General features: G+C 42.2%; 1 protein-coding gene across 2 annotated transcripts in view; it reads right to left on the bottom strand.

Moving 5' to 3' along the window:
* Window positions 1–12,895, bottom strand: part of COLQ (collagen like tail subunit of asymmetric acetylcholinesterase) — a 41,093-nt gene extending 28,198 nt beyond the window's left edge. For both annotated transcript variants that reach the window (XM_032108812.1, XM_032108823.1), the window contains exons 1-2: window positions 12,687–12,895; window positions 331–443 (exon numbers count right to left, since the gene is read on the bottom strand). In XM_032108812.1, coding sequence (XP_031964703.1) covers window positions 331–443; window positions 12,687–12,792 — 219 coding nt within the window. In that variant the 5' untranslated portion in view covers window positions 12,793–12,895. The remainder of the gene's footprint in view (window positions 1–330; window positions 444–12,686) is intronic.
* Window positions 12,896–16,825: the final 3,930 nt, after the last annotated feature.

Below are 16,825 nucleotides of genomic sequence, written 5' to 3'. Positions count from 1 at the left end.
AGGATGGAAAATTGCCCTTCAGCCCTTACTGGTCTACTGCATTGCCATTTCCTTTAGTTCAGGATTGGCTCACTCTAAGAAGGTTTCTAAATAGAGTAAGGAGAGTATTTTAAGTTAATTGAATTAACTGCTTGAACAAATCCAGCCTCTTCCTTGATCTATTTGATATTTACTTCAAGCTCCAGTCTGGGATGCTGAGTGATTGTCCTCACAGAGCCATATCAGCACATCCAGGCGGGTTTGCTGAGTGACACCATGAAGCAGTGCTTGAGAGGATGCTTCACTCTTTGTCATTAAAACTCATGTAGAAGAAGTAAAAGCCACACTTACAGTTCTCCAGCTGTGCCTGAAGTATGGTGGTGGGAACAGGGGCGGTGGAGGAGGGCCAAGGAGGCAGCATGCTCTGCAGTTGGGCTGCTTCTTCTGTTCCAAACAAGGGAGATCTGTTCAATACAAACACTCATCTGTGGTCTTGAACAGCACAAGCATTCCTTACAGAATAAGAGAAGTTGCCATTTCACAGTATTTTCCTACATCCTATATGCATTGGTTACAATGCTGTAATCCAAGCACAGATTTAAGAAACCCGGTGGACCCTTAAGTCTCTAAGTTCCTTCTTGTGCTGAAGGCTGTGCAGAGTTTTAAGCCCTTAATGTGGCTCTGACACAGGCTGAATCTGGAAAACTTCAGATAGGTGACATTAGAAAATGAATCAAACATTTATTGTTTTCTCTACCCTCTGTTCCAAAATTGTGTTAGAAATAGCATCTTCTGGTCCCTGTCACAGCCCACGTGCCACCAGGAAAGCACTCAGTGCTGTTGGCCATCACCTTCCCTGTGAACTGAATCACTTTGATGGGTGGGAAGTGGGAAGCTGTCCTACAACACATTTACTTGTATTTCCTCTGGGACTTCAACCAGGTTGCTGTACTTCTGGTTTGTGCATCATCCCTAAGAATAAATATCCCACAACCCAGACTTTGCTGAAAGCTTTGTCACCAACTGACTGGTAAGGCAGGACCTCAGTTGTGTTTGGCAGTGTATTTAATGTTTTCTAAGAGGTAAACTTCCATCAAGAATATAAGAAGCTGTGACCAAAATTCACAAAGGAAGGATATTAAGATGGTGCATTTATACACTGTACTTTTTCCCCTGAATTTTACTTGCTCCTTGGGAAATACAGCACTAATCAGAGTGAGAGCCTTCTTCAAATGTTTTGCCAAGGATAGCAAATATTTATTTATGCCTGTTGGTTTCTTCCTCTGGCTAGTGGCAGCTGGAATGGATGTCTGTGAACTGAAGGGTGGCAGGGAGCCAAGAAGAAAAGTCTATGGCAAAGTATCTGGTATTAATAGAAAATCTCTAAATTAGGTTTCTGGGAAGACAAACCTGATGAAATTGCTAGATTTGTGTGCAAATCAATTGCAGGCTGGATATTAGTCACATCTCAAGGTAAGGGAAGAATAGAGATACTTTCAAATGTCTCAGAAAATCTCTTATGTCAGTTCCATCATCCTATGTTAATGGGGACGGCTTTTTCTCAGTCCTGATGCACAAAAAAGAGCTGCCCAGAGGAGTGTGATTCAGCAGCATTCAGGGGCTGCTGAATCATGTCATCCCAATTATTTTTCTCTATTAAAACAATATTTGCGATGATACATTTGAATTCTGGAAGGGTCCAAAATGAAGACTCTTTCTCAGCTTTTCCTCACAAGTTTGAAACTCAGTCAAAAACTTCAATTTAAGAGAAAGGCAGAAGACTTATTAAAAGATAGGTATATATTTTAATTTAAAGCTTTAAATACATACTGAAAATGTCAGTGTCCTTTAAAAAGTAGCAAAGGTATGAGTCTCCTGCCTCCAGATCTTACAAGTAATAAAATACAAAAATATGAAGAGTTAAGTTTTATATTGGCTTAACCTGAATTCAGTCACTCTTATGCAGCTGTAACCAAGTGTTTCAATTTTTAACACACATACTTCTGTGGTTGTCTGAGTTTCAGGGTTGTATTTGAACATATTGCATTGGGATAAAATAGGACATTATTAAGGTAATGGACAGATTGAAATTTAACAGGGTATAAAGTGTGATTATTACTTTACTTTAAGCCACATTCCAATGTCATTTTTCTTAGTATTACCTCATTCCTTGGTCTAGATAAAATTTCAGTAGCATTATTACCATTCAACAAGAATAAGAATACCAAAACCAGCCTGATGTGGTTTAGTTGCTAAGAGATCACTACCAGGCACCACAGAAAAAGGTTTGCATTACCACAGTTGTACTGCTACTTAAAAAAAAAAGTGTTGTTCTTTAAATATTTTGCAAACATAAGATTACAGCTATAGTTCTAATATTATACTTATCACATCCTATAAGTAAATTCCAGTCCTGGCTTATAAAAAATTTGGATTCTCCTTTTTAGAAGAAAAGCCTGAAAATCTGTGGAACAGCTTTATTGTGAAAAACACTATACCTAACCAAGCTGGTAAAAAAATAGCCCCTGATTTCAATGTTTATCACCTTATGCTACTGCAACACAAGTTAGGTTGAAGCCCACTTTAGGTTTGCTGGTATGAACAGTGACAGCATGTACTGATGTCAGCATGGAGACAAGCAAAATCTACCTACCAGTAATAGAAATAGACACTATTACTATAGATATTATTAGATATTAATAGATGCTATTATTATAGATACTAAATTCTAATAGACACCATTATTATATACTAAGTAATTATATACCATTAGTAGTAAAGATACTGCTATAGAGAACAGGTTTCAATTATGTAATGACTTGGGTAGTTAATATTTCAGGGGCTCCATCAGTAATCCTGGCTATGCTCTGGAAGGTGCATTTGTCAAGCAAATATTTAAGAAAAGACTGATTCTAGACCCAAGAACCTTCCCCACTCAGGAATGACAGGTGATATGACAGCAGAAGGAGCAAAAAAATGAATGATTCACAGAGGGACTGCAGGTATGACTGCTATAATCTTATCTTCCAGTAAGCACCACATTTCTTTGGTACGGATTTTGTCAGTAACTGCAATAGGTCCAAGATGTACAACCATTACAGTATCACCTTGATTTATATCACAAAAGGGTTACCTTGGCAGGCTTACAGGCACTCTGCAAAGGCAATGCATATTTTTAGGCTCCAGGTTAGCTTTGTTTGCTAAACAGAGCTTCAGAATACTCCAGTCCCCATCAGTGGAAAAAATCTCAGCCCAAGAATAGGACTGTCATAGTTTTCTGTGAAATATGAAGACCCTGCCTACACAGAGCATGCGTTTACATATCTCATATGAAAGCTGCTCTTTCAACAACTTCAATGCCAAAGAACATATTCAATAAGGAAAGAAAGACAAAATGAAGAAATCCTTTTAGGACTTGTCCAAGAGGCAGTTGTTATCAAAGAACATAAAAACTAAAATTGTCACTTTTAAAATAGAACACATTTACATTTTCAGGTTATTTTTATTGTCAAGGCTGTAAGTTAATCCAGTTCAAGAAAGTGACTTTATAAATCCGTGGGTATACTGCCAATGGTAGCTTCAGAAAACAACATACTTTAGATAAGGTGTGATGTTTCATGTTGCTCCTGCAGATTTCTTGTGACCATAGCTGGAATTTGGGAACTCTTATTCAAGATGGTACAAAGCAGAAGCCTTCACCCAGGCTGAGTCCCCTGGAGTGGGGCTCATAAGGGGTCTAAGAGGCCTCCTAGGGCAGATCCTAGAGGAATCTTCAACACTACAAACCCCCATAGCTGCAACAGAGATACCAGAGAAGTCCTGCCCTGGATTGAAGTCCAATTTACAGGATTTCATTGAAAAAAATCATAAATAAACCATGAAAGTGACTTTCATCCTAAAATTGCAAAGCTGTAGGCCGAACGCCAGGAGGAAAGGAGAAGAAAGGAAAGGGATACTTAACATGTGTTTCCCTTCCTATTTATGACCACACTGATCCAGCAAGCCCTGACGGGAAGCCGAGCTATTATCCAAAGCCTTCTCACCCTGACAGCAGGGCTGGTGGCTTGCCCAGCTTGTGACAGGCAGGGCTCTGCTGGACAGAGCCCTCTGATGGCTGACACCCATCACAGATGCTTCTCCCACTCGGATGGCACTCAGAATTAATAATAAACAAGCTGGGCAGACCAGCCAGTTAATGAATGTGGGCTTGTCCAGCTGAAACTGAGACTTTGATCTGCTTTGTTGTCATTCATTCAGGCTCCTCTCAGCCTCCTTGCAAGGACAGCAGAGCACCACAGGCCGCAGACACCCAGCTCCATTCTGTACGTCTACTGCAGGTGACTGGGACACATCTTCCTCTTAAGTTAGGAAAGCTTAAGAGCTTGGTGCCTTTTGAGAGCACCTTTTGTATTTACAGAGCAGATGCAGGTATTAAGCTCTCCTTCAAAATGCCAAAGATAAGTGCCAGCATTATCAATATATGCTTCTTTAAAATGTGTCTTATGAAACTTTTTGACCCAAAGTGTGTTTTAAGGACATATAAGCAGAGATGAGAACACAGCTTGTGTTTGGAGCTGGGCTGAACTGTCAAGTTAGTGAATTGTCTGCATCTCTCAGTACATTTTAGAACTTGGACCTTATAGTTGATGGCCTAAATATATCCTTCCCTATAAACCAGATTAAATATGCCAAAGAAATATATCAAGCTTAGGTAATGGTGTCTGTGTGGAGGAGGTGGCGACCCATGAAATTCCTGTGGGAGTTACAGGATGAGACACAGAGCTGCAGATCTTCCCTGCCACTAGTTTCCTTCTGCTTAAAATGGGGCTTCAGAGTGTTCAAGAAACAGAACAAAGCAGATCAGAAATTATTTCAATTAATTTCAGAAAATTAAGAAATCCAGATGAAACCTTGCAAGTTTCTTTTAATAGAATAATAGAACCCCTTAGGCTGAAAAAGACCGCTAAGTTCAAAAGGTTAACCTAGCACAGTCAAGAAAATCTCAGAAAAATTTGAAAGTGTTCCATTTTTAAACTCCAAAGTGACTACAGGCTGTGGCAGCAGTAACACCTACTTTACCAGCTGGTGCACACTCAGAAATTGTAATAAATAAATAAATAAATAAATACATTTAAAAATCAGTCAGTGTTCCAAAAGCTTGACAGTAGCATGATCCCTGGCATGCTGCCTGGACAGCAGGTCTGGGTATTCACCTGTCTACAGGAGCAAGGACACTCTGACCTCCATCCCCACCTAATATTTAGCTCACGTCCCTCAGCAGCTCTGGCAGCCTGGCTGGGGAGCAGTGAGTGGCTGCATCTCAGAGGTCAGCTCTAGAAAACACTGCAGACATGGCAAGATGTGGGAAAGCAAAGGGGGCTATGGGGTTTCTAAGCAAAGGAAAAGCCTTCTAATCCCTGTATTTCATTTCAGACATTTTATCTGTGTGTATGTGCCTCTATGAGGACAATACATGTGCCAGAAGATTATACAGTGTTCTCTCAGACTGACTGGAGAAGGAAAATTCTGAGAGAGAGAGAGGAGGATTTGCTTGTGTTGGCTCTGCATTACATTTCACAAACCAGTGAAAAATCCCAGTAAAATATGATAGGTGGAACACTTCAGTGGGTTATAAAAAGGGTTTATAAAATAAACCCATGTCTTATAAATCCCAATAACCATGACAGGGCTATTTTGCGCAATTTTCCTTCTAATGCCTTTCATTTGCAGAAGTCCAGAGCTCTAGACACTGCTAAACAATGTTGACAACTCTAAGCACTCCCCATCAGTGTGTGAGAACCTGAGGCACAGAGAAGTTAAGCAAGTCCCCCAAGTCCATGGGTAACTTAGTCACAGTACCAGAAACAGACTTCCAATCTGGTGAATCTCAATATCGCATCTCAATCATTTTATGAACCAGATCATAAAACTCAACTACTTGTCACACCAGAGCAATAGTATAAATACTCTGAGTATTAAAGCCTAAGAATTTACTGTAATCTGTAGAAGAGCCTGAAGCCCTAAAGGTTAAAGCAGGACGGCTGCTGCATCAGCCCTGAAAGACATCTACATGTCATTCACTGCCACACAGTCCTCTCCCACTTTGTGTGAGATCAGTAGCAACAAATCTGAGAGACACCAGTTCCACCCTTCTGCGACTGCAAGATCATAATCTGTCAGGGCTGGCATAGATCAAACATGTACTTGACTTTGATGTTGCTCCACCATATGCTCAGACGGTCCCAGACAATCCCTGTGAGAGTGTGGGTGTTGCTGTGTGCTCAAAAAGACTTCAGAGAAAAGCCTCTCAATTCTTCTTTGAAAGTTTGTTGCCATGAACTAGATTAATTCCTCATGACTCCCTTGCTGCAACAGATTCCCAGCCCAGCTGACTTTATTCTCCTGCCTTTGACCAAAAAACCCAACTACATATTGACTTTGTAGTGTAAAAAAATGTTAACTTTGGAGTTTCAAGAAGCTAATAAAAATAGTCTATGATCACTTCCCTGGGTAGAAGAAAACTGAAATGTAGCACTGCCGTTACTTGCGTGCATTCCCCAGAAACCTACATTTATCCATACCCTCTTGCTAGCTCCTGAGGAAAATGGTTAACCTCTTTTCCCCTCAGTGTCTCAGTTCTCCTCTGTATTTTTCCTATACCCATCTTGCCTTCCCAAATGCCCTTTCACCATCACAGCTGTGTAACTACAGAAAGTGTCCCCACAATTTCCTTTGCATTAAAGGGGTGATTCCTTGGAGAGGAGAAGGGAAGAAATAGAGCACCTAGGTTGGGGTTTGCTAATTCCTGTAGAGTTTTTCCTCTCTTGCTTATTTCTGATATTGCTCAAACAATTAACCCTAGATTTGAAGGGCTTGCCCTGTTCTCTTCTACCTTCTAAGCTGCAGCACGAGACAGATCTCCCAGCTGTGTCCTGGCTGAGTCCTGTGCTGCACCACAGCTGATTCTGCAGCCACACACCATCCTAGCACCAGGAGTTAAAGACTGCAGGGGTACAGGGTCTACTGTGACAACAAATGTCCTCCTGTCTAAACACAACTGATACTTTTCTACAGTTTTAAATAGGATTTGCAGTTTCTTTTGCTGCAATCACGCTGCTGGTGCTCCTGTGCCAATATCCCACCCATGAAGCCTCAGTGTCTGATAGGAAACAGACTGTCAGCCTCAAGGAGGATAAAATGTGAAGTCACAGACTGTTCCCTTCCTGTGCAGGGGTTTAGTAATATTGACATACCCATGAATGAACTGCCTATACTAAAGGCAGAGGCCTACAAGCACAGTCTGTCTACAACTACATAGGGACTAAGCTGATTTTGCAGCACTTTGGATTACTTGTTGGTGGAGCTTCTATCCTTTCAGTGAAAACACCTGATTTTGAGACACCTTACTTTGCTGTGCTGGAATGTAAGCCTCCAACTTTCAGTCTGCTCATAACAAAAATCTAGTATTCACCTTCTAGCATTCTAGCATGCCCACTACTTATGGACTATAGACAGTGCTATGCTCATTCATGGCAGCGGTACAGCATGGACAAGCTTGGACCAGGTGGATCTCCATGTCAGCTGCAGATCACTTTCAGCTGAGATTCCCTTTTGGGCTGGGTGCTGCCTGTTGGAAGCATTCATAGGTTATAGAAAAACCTTCAGATCAGTTACTGCTTCCTTTGCTGGAAAGCCAAGCAAGCGCTGCCTCAGCTCCTGTCCCTGGCAGCTGGAGGACTTCTTCACAACCCAACAAGTGAATGGCATGATATTCAGCTTAAACAGTATTTCACTGAACCCTTTCCCTTCATCTGCATTGTCATGGAACCTTTTTTGACAAGACAAGAACCTTGTCAACCAGTAATGCCGTAAACACACCAGAAGACTGTTTCCTCTCCTGCGTGCAGGACCACGGCTGTACTTAAGGAGCCCTGTTGCAAACACGTTCCAGCTTCCTCACTAGAGGCTATGTCCTCTTCTGATTTTTATTTACTGCTGCAAGGCAAATGCCACAACCCTGTGAAGTGCCTCTGATGTCCTTTCCTTGTCCCTTACCCACAGGATCAAGCGGGCTCCTACTTGCTGGTTTACTGCCGATTTCAGAGCAGCTCTGGGGGTCCTTGGTTGTTGTGGATAACATCAGTGTTCCCTTTGCCCTTCCTGACAAGAAGATGGATGCAGGCCTGGAGTCATGAACAGGTTGTGCACCAGTGTGGCTGCTCTGCTCTCACCTTGCTCAGCACAGCTGTTGCAGCATACACCACCAGAGAAGCTCTATGAGTTCTAAGGTGACTTCTTTCCTGAGCATCACCTACATTGACCTGAGCAGGACACTCAGCTTGGGATTTCCACAGGTCATATCTACCAGGGGAGGTATATGCAGATAAAGTCAAACCAGTTGTTTTCTTTAACTGTGCTTATTTTAAAGACCCATTTGCTTGAAGCAACAGTAACTACACCATACTAGGCTGTTAATTTGCTACCAGTCCAAGCCTTTCCCCAGAGGCTGGTTGGGAACTGTCTTCTTCAAAAGCTTAGAACGGTAATCACAACACCATCCTTCTTTTGGCTTATCTTTCCAGCTACCCATTTGGGCTATGAAGTTAAAACAGCCTGTCCCAAGGTTATTTTTTTTCTCTGAAGCTGAACAGAGGTTCTACTGAAAGAATATTTTGCCTCCCTTTCAGGCTTGTATGAATCACAAACAAGACAGAAAGCTCTCAAATGTCCTGCCCCAAGACCTTTGGCTACTCAGATCCACAGCTGGGTGACTGCCCTCTCATGGCCAATGATACTCTGCTGCCCTTCTCTAATGAAGCTGTAGCCTTTGTCAGTGGCTCATTTCCATCAGGAATTTTAATCTAACCACAGCTTTCCTGCTTATGTGTGTTCCATGAGAAAACCACTGACCAATGGCACCAGGATGCTCAGCACCTCCTGGGCCCATGCTGACTTTACAGAGCAGAGCCAGGCTTCCTTCCCTGGTCTGGCATTTTTGCTTGCTAGTCACCCTTTTGGCTGTTTTCCCAGCAGTCTCTGGCTGCTGCCTTTTGAGAGTCTTCAAGTTTTACTTTTTGTCTTGTTTTAAATTCCTTCTACAACTTTCTTTCTCCTGCAAACACTCTGATAATGCGTTCTGTTGTGATTTTACATAATTAAATATTTACAATTACTCTCTTTAAAAACAAAATACATCCACCTGACATCTTTGCTGTTCATTTTGACAATATTTAGGGTTCCTGCAGGGAAAAGAAACCCAAACCCTGGTGATGGGGTCAGATATTCCTTTTATAGAAAGACAGCCCCGATCCCAACTCCTTCAGTGTCAGGAATCATCCCTTGTTTCTGTGTCCTTTCTCTCCTGCTGTTCCTCTCACAAATGCACAATGCCCTCTCCCCACAGCACAGCACCACAGTGGCTCCCAAGGTCACTTCTCTGTGCTGCCCAGCCAAGGCTTTCACCCCACACAGCTCCCCTTCCCAGCCCACCTTGCCCATCACCACAGCTCCAACAGTGTCAGTCCACAAGAAAACTGAATTGTTTTCTGCAGCTCTGCCACGTGAGGTCTGGTTGCAAATATTACACCTTCCTGACTCAGAGGATGAACCTAATGCCCAGTGAGATATGATGTTCCTTTTCTTCAGGAAAATATTAGGACAAAGGCAAAGAAAGAGTGAGGAACACTGCCAATAGTTCTCTGGTATCCCATTGAGTTCTTTTAAACTGATCAACCCTAATCTTTCCAAAGGACTGTGAATCAATATTGATTGTAGGAAACAATTGAATCAAGGGATGCATTTGTGGCATGCATAAAAAGCCAGAAGAAGCACTGAGATGCAGTTCTTTTTCTTTGTGTGCTTCTGGGAATTTAAATACTGTCCCAGAAACGTTGGGCCTGGATGAGCAGGATAGGGGAGGAGAAGGAATGAGGAGGGGAGGAAGACAGTCATTCTACTATCTGAATTTGGAAGGTGGCTTCCTTCAGGCTGGTTCTTACAAGGTGCAGACTGGTTCATGTAGCCCTACTAAAAATGACCACAGAACTCATGCCTTCATCATGTGAGTGCAGCAGTTCAGGAACCTCAGTAGGGCAGAGCTCTGAAAAATAGATGTAAATGACACCACAAACACAAGTGGTGGAAGGGTGGGATATGACAGGTTACCCTGAAAACAACCTGCTGTCTCCAGGGGCTGAGCTACCCATCCCTGGGGGTCTTCACTGCCATGAGGAAGCATAGCCACATGCTTAAGCACGTTTTAAGATTATTCCCTGAAACATTTTCTCCAGAAATGACACTTCAGCACCATGAGACTCAACTCTTTGGAGCTGACATGACACTCAAAATACTTCTAGAAACAAGGATGCACTGTTGCTTGAGGCTGATGGGACTCTAAGGTGGAAAAAAAATACCCAGATTATTCTTCTTTCCCCAATTACTGTATGAACAATTTTCCACCCTACAGGCTGTTTCCCATTTTCTTTGTGACCTGTAAGCCTTTTTGTTTGTGACCTATTGCTATGCAAAGATGTGTGAGGACAGGAACAAAAGTAGTTTTAGGCCAGAAGTTTTCAGACATACCTGGAAGATACCCAAATGTTTTTTCCCAACTATAGGAAAGACAAGCCATCACTTAAGAACATCCTCTCTGCTAAATGGCATTAGTTTCAGAATTTGAAAGTGCACTGCTGAAGTTCATTCTTTAAATGTGAAATTGCATCCTGGTGCCAGATACAAATAACTGACTCAGCTGACAGCCAGAGAACATTTGAGAAATCACTAAAATAACTGAGAATGTAAGTGGAATTAATTCACCTTCAGTGTGAATGGAATTAGTTCACCTCCTGTGCCCACTGTCAGATTTCTACCAGAAAAATCAGAACTTACTGCTTTTTTCTTAGAAGTTTCTTAAAATGCAGATGCAACCAAAGCACTAAAGGAATCCCTTATTATATAACTTTTAATACCAAGTAGCCCTAATTAGCAAGTAATAATGGCACACAGGTATGTCTCTTAATCCAGCCTGGCGGCTGTGGGATTATGATAGAATTTTCTACCAACTGCTGTTTCTTCCACATATTATCAGGCAAATGCTGACAATACATTCATGGCAGGAGTCTCACTAAGAGCTTGCAGGGTATAAAGGTGATTTTCAGTGTCTTGGCCAGAAGAGCCTAGCGTGGGGCTTTGCCATGGAGCAGAGAGCAGGGTGGGGATCTGCCCAAAGGGGTCTCTTGCAGACAAGCCCCAGGACTGCACCATGGAAAATGCAGATTCTGGCATTTTCCTTCATGTTTGCCTCTTCTACTATGGTTTCAGCAGAGATGACAAGTCTTCCCTCTTCCTAGGGGCAGGTTATTTGTTAAACTTTTAATTCTTAAGAGGACAGTTCAAATGTCTTCTGTAGACACACAAGAGCGTGCCACAGGAGAAGGCGATAGAAACATCACATTCTTGTTTGCTTGCATGGCATCTACAAGTGTCAAATAAACAAAAAGTACTTCAAACCAAATTTTGATGCCTGATGACTTACATGTTATTGCAAAGCATTTTGGAGTATATCAGAGAAAACTGGTGATTCCTGTGCCTCAGGATTAGCTAACCTCAACATAATGGAAAAAGCACATCCCATTGAAAAGAAATGGTAAAAAATGCAAAGGCTTTTTAGAGCTTGAATGTAAACCATCTGGCTCTGTGGGTACACCAGAGGGATTAGAGAGCAAGAAAGGCCGTATGCCTTTAGGTCCATGTCTAGGGTTGATTTTATGTACAGACTTAAAATATGCACCCCTTTGATCACTGTGAAAGCCATGGGGAGGATCTATAGGTATAGCAGGCCCTGACCTACAAACCTCGGTTGAACCATCTCAAATCTGACACTGAAGGAACACAGGACATTAGTTAGAAGCATCTCTGTTGATACAGAATAACAGACAGAAGGTGGGAGACAGCGACTTGCCATGAATTGGTGAAAGTTCCTCAAAGAAGACACAGAGTCCTATGGCTTTCCCCTTCCTTTGCACAGAACGTGACTAAAGGAAAGCCTTGCTGCTGAAACTGTAAAATGTATTAAGAGGGATTTCCAGTGCCCTGGCTCAGCTGACAACTAATTTGTTTTGTCTTTTCCCAGCAGGGATTTTCCATGCAGTGGACTCTTGTTTGCTATGTAAGTCATCCGAGTATTTGTTAGTGTCATAGCCAGAGCCAGATGATGTTTATTCTGCTAACATCCAGTCAGACTCTGGCAGCACTCACTGAGGTCAGGGCTTTATTTATAGAAGCAGATATACATTGAGATTCATTTTCCTTCCCTTGCTGTATTCTACCTAAACTCATCAAAAACAGAAAGAAACATGCAGACATGCAAGTCATACACTAATTGGGCCAGATCCATGAATTAGCACAGCACTGCAGAGGCCAACGGAAAAAAAAGCATTTTTGAGCAGCTGAGGATCTTGTCCATTATTTCTCATGGGGAAGGGAAGGGAGGGGTTTAAACCAGAAATTATAAAGCAAAAAGCAAAACCGACCAAGCAACAAAATGTCATGGCATGTGGCAGAGCAGGTCTGCAATGCAAAATCCCTCCACCGAGATCTGCAATTTGAAGTATTTTTTTTTTCTCCTGTGTTCCCAGTCACCGGAAAGTGCAAGAATCAGAGTGCAGAGAGCTCCAAGCAAGGAAAAGTAATGACTTAAAGCAATTTACCTGCTGAAATTGAGAAGACATTGTCAGCGTACGCAGTCTGAGACAAAGCAAAGCAGAAGAAAAGCAGCAGGTAAGATCCCTGGACAAGCGGGCTGAGGACCAACATGCTGGCTCTGCCCTGGCAGATCCCAGCTCAGAGACGCAGGGCTGCTTTGGGGCTCTCTCTCTCCCCTCTCTCCCTCTCTGCCTTGCCTGCTCTCTGCCTCTGCCCTCACTATGGGATGCGTGTGTGTGTCTGTGTGTGTACGTCTCTCTCTCCCCCCCCTCCCTCCCCGTGCCTTTAGGAAGAAAGAATGCCAACCATTTCCCATTAAATCTTCTCCTTACACTAGACACAGTTATATTTAACTCCTGTGCTGGATCAGTTGCCCCTATTGTGGACATTAGCTGCTAAAACTGAGGCATGGGGGATTCTGGTTTTGCTAACAGAAGCAAAAAGGCACTTTGGATAATAATAATGATGAGCAGGAATGGGAGAAATTAAGAACCGGACCATAAACAGAATCTTTTGGTACAGGCAACCAGACACCAGTGTCAAGATGGATAAAATCCCTGACTGATCATCTTCTACAGGTCACTAATTGCCTTAATGAGAGAGATGAGCAGTGACTTAACATCTGCTTATCCCTGGTAGCTACGAGTGTTGCATTCATGTACAGAGTGCAGCTCAAGGTGAGGGATGCCACAAAGGCTTCACGAATGAACAAGCACATCATTATTTTGGTTTTAAGTGAAAATGACAGTATCACTGATAGTGCCAGACATTGCACAATTGCACAGAGTTCACTGATGGGGTGCAACAGGTGGAAGAAACAATACATGTGCCGTGATGGGGTGAGTGAAATGCTATCAGCTCTGGGGGTGGTGCTGGTCAACACACTACACGGCACTGTGAAGAAAACAAACCTCCCACTCTCTGGAAACCAGCAGGTGCCCTTGCTACCTGTACAAAAGTTTGGTGTTTCTGTGCCTTATTGCAACATGCAGGGTTTTACAGATTAACTTGTGCCCTCTGAAAAACTAGCAGAGAGATCCTCCTTTCTGCCTGGAATCTGACAGTGGTTTCCAAGAAAATCAGAGGTACATCCTTTGCTGTGAAAAACATCATTATTCTCTCCCAGATAGAGATGGTTTTCTTTGCCCACTGTTTGTTGTTTCCCCCAAGAAAAAAGTGAAAGTATTCTGGATTAATTACAGAATTGATTTTTTTTTCATTTAAGAAGAGTTCTCATTGACAGAAATGATGACATGTCCCCCTGGGCATTAACTCCGCTGTCCAGCAAAGTGAGATATTTCCACATTTCTGGTTAAATAGCCTTGGCTGTTACTTTCAATGCACTGCAAACATATTGACAAAATCTTTCTAAATGTAGTGGCTAGATGGGAAGAATCACATCTGCCTTATTCATTTTTATCCTTAAAGGACATGCTTATTATAACCATAATTCTTTCTAAAATCCCTTTCCAGTACTGCAACAATTTAGATAACAGATTTTCTATTTTAATTTAATCTAATCTACTTTATTCCGCTGTCTGTTACTTCTTAGTATTTGGCTCTTTTTAGTGAAGAGAGTAGTTTGGTCTCTTTCTTCTTTGACCAAGATAACCATGGAATAAGTGAGTGCCATTAGTTTTCTTGGCATGCTACACCTCAGAGGGAAAGGAATACCTCTTGGGAAGTTTATCATGACAAGCCCTAAGCACACAAGATAAATGTCCAGCTGCCTGATTATAAAGGAAAGCAGTGGGCAATCCCCATCCCCCAATTCCAGCATGGATGCTGGAAAAAATTGCTTAATATTGAAATGTCAAAATTGTATTAAAAGATTCACCTCTGAAGATATGTGACCAACACAATAGTTAGTCAAAGGAACAATTGAATAATTCCAAATCCTGCTGAAATCCTCCTGCAGTCTTTTAGCAATTGAAAATTTTGTAGAAATTTCTAGTACAAAATAAGTTCTATTTGATAAGGAAATAATTAATCCAATAATACTAGAAAGAACTAAGATCATGCAGTAGGACCCATATCTTTCCCTCCTTCTATGATTCTGTATCAGAGGTAGCCAGAAGTGATACAGAAAGCCAGGGCTGCTTCAGAGTTAAAAAAACCACATAAAGTTATCTTTGTAGTCAATTCTTAAATAGAGACTTTTTAATCTGGTTATTGCAGTGGAGAACCCTGATTAAAAATGGAGGTTTTGTCAATGTTTTCCTTCCTTTCAGCATAGCATCTCCATCACTCTGAGCCTGTTTGACCTGAAATGGCTCTCAGCCAATGTGAGAAGAAAGCACTGTGGGCATACACTCTTCTGGGAAAAACACATCATCTTCCACAAACAAACGTGAAAGGAGATGTTTGGACTTTAACTCATTTGAAGAGACCTCTTCTTCATGATGCTGTTCCATTCCCTCCTTAGACTTCAGTGGAGAGCTCTCATTACAGGGCAGCGAGCCAGGCCATGTCAGAGTGCAGGCCCTGTGTTGTGTTTCCTCTAATTCTGAGGTGTTGGCCTTACCAGCTGAGGCTGCTGGCAAGGTTGCTAATGGTTTCATGGGAGAAGAACAAAGTCCATTGGAAATAAAATGGACAATAGCTGTGGGCTTATTGCTTATGACTTTCGCAGGTGACACCACAGCAGACTGATATTCCCTGCTCCAGGCTGGATGGCAAGGCTGTACACCTGGTCACACAGCTTCTTTCTGACCTCCATGGCATCAGTGCTTATGGCAGAGAGAACCCTGAGGAGGGAAAGTGTCACGTAGCGGGGGGAGTCTGGCATGAGAGACTTGACAAACATGTGCTTTCCAGGCCCTGAGCCTTGTGAACATGCTCAGCCAAGCAATGCATTTCTCCAGCTATTCCCTTTTCTTTTATTTGTGGTAGATGCCACAGCAAATAAAAATACCAAAAGCCAACCAACACATAATGAAAGAAAATAGCCTGAATAGTTTGTCTGTTCAAGGAGCCGTTGCTTGACCTTTTCAGCCCAAACTTTAGCTCTTAGAAGTGCATGGAGGAATCTGCTGATGACACTACCACGTAAATAGAATTTAGGAGTCTTTTTCTATGCAAGAATTAATGAATACTTTTTAAAAAGAAGGCTTCTTCCCAGTCCTGTTCACTTTTGGTTGGCAGGTACTGCATCAATGAGACAAGGTAAAATGAATATAGTTAAAATACCATCAATCTCAAATTCTTGCAAGAACACCATTCTAGTTAGAAGGACAAAGATAATCACAGAATAGTTTGGGTCAGATAGGTCATCTAGTCTAACCCCCTGCAATAAGCAGGGACATTTCAACTAGATCAGGTTGCTCAGAGCCCCACCCAACCTGAACTTGAATGTTTCCAGGGAAGGGGCATCCACCATCTCTCAGGGCAAACTGTTCCACTGTCTCAGCATCCTCACCACAAAAAATTTCTTCCTTTTATCTAGCCTAGATCTACCCTCTAAGTTTAAAACCATTCTCCCTTGTCCTGTTGAGATACTCAATATATAATCGAGGCTTTCTAGTTCGAAAGTCTGAAAGCTCTTTTTCTGAGTGGGGCAAAGGTAAAACAGCAACCCCAAGTTAATGCAGTAATTCAATAACAGCTTGTGTCTGCAAAGTAGTACAGAAGAATCCTGTTCATTCAATTAGTACAGGAGCTGGAAAAGAATCTTAATAATTACATTTTCCTTGTGAGATGGTTATTTAGCAACAATTGTTTTTCACAATAAAAATACCTGCTCAATTTTGGACACTTGAATCAGTTATGCCTAACACTTAGATTTAGTGCTATGACAACACAGCTAACATCACCTTGGAAGATGGTGTTACCTAAAGTACAAAGGCAGCTGCTGAAGCAAAATGACAAGTGCAGAAAGGCAGTGAGTGGCTTCATCATTTCCTTGCTGGTGTACTTAAATTTAATTTAGAAGCCCATATAGGAACAGACTCACTAACTGTGTGATGAAGTAAATCCAACCATATTCACACACGATGAAGCTCTGGTTTACTCCACAGCTCCAGCCATGCCAGTCACCCCGCTGCATATCAGGACATGGGGCAGGTGCTCAGCTAAAGGCAAGCCAGCACCAGTCAGTCTTCAGATTACCACCCACTGCAGGAACAGGGTGAGGGAGGACGTTGAT

This window comes from Corvus moneduloides, chromosome 1, assembly GCF_009650955.1.
Source record: "Corvus moneduloides isolate bCorMon1 chromosome 1, bCorMon1.pri, whole genome shotgun sequence".
Taxonomy (NCBI): Eukaryota; Metazoa; Chordata; class Aves; order Passeriformes; family Corvidae; genus Corvus; species Corvus moneduloides.
This window is presented reverse-complemented; position numbering and strand designations above follow the sequence as displayed.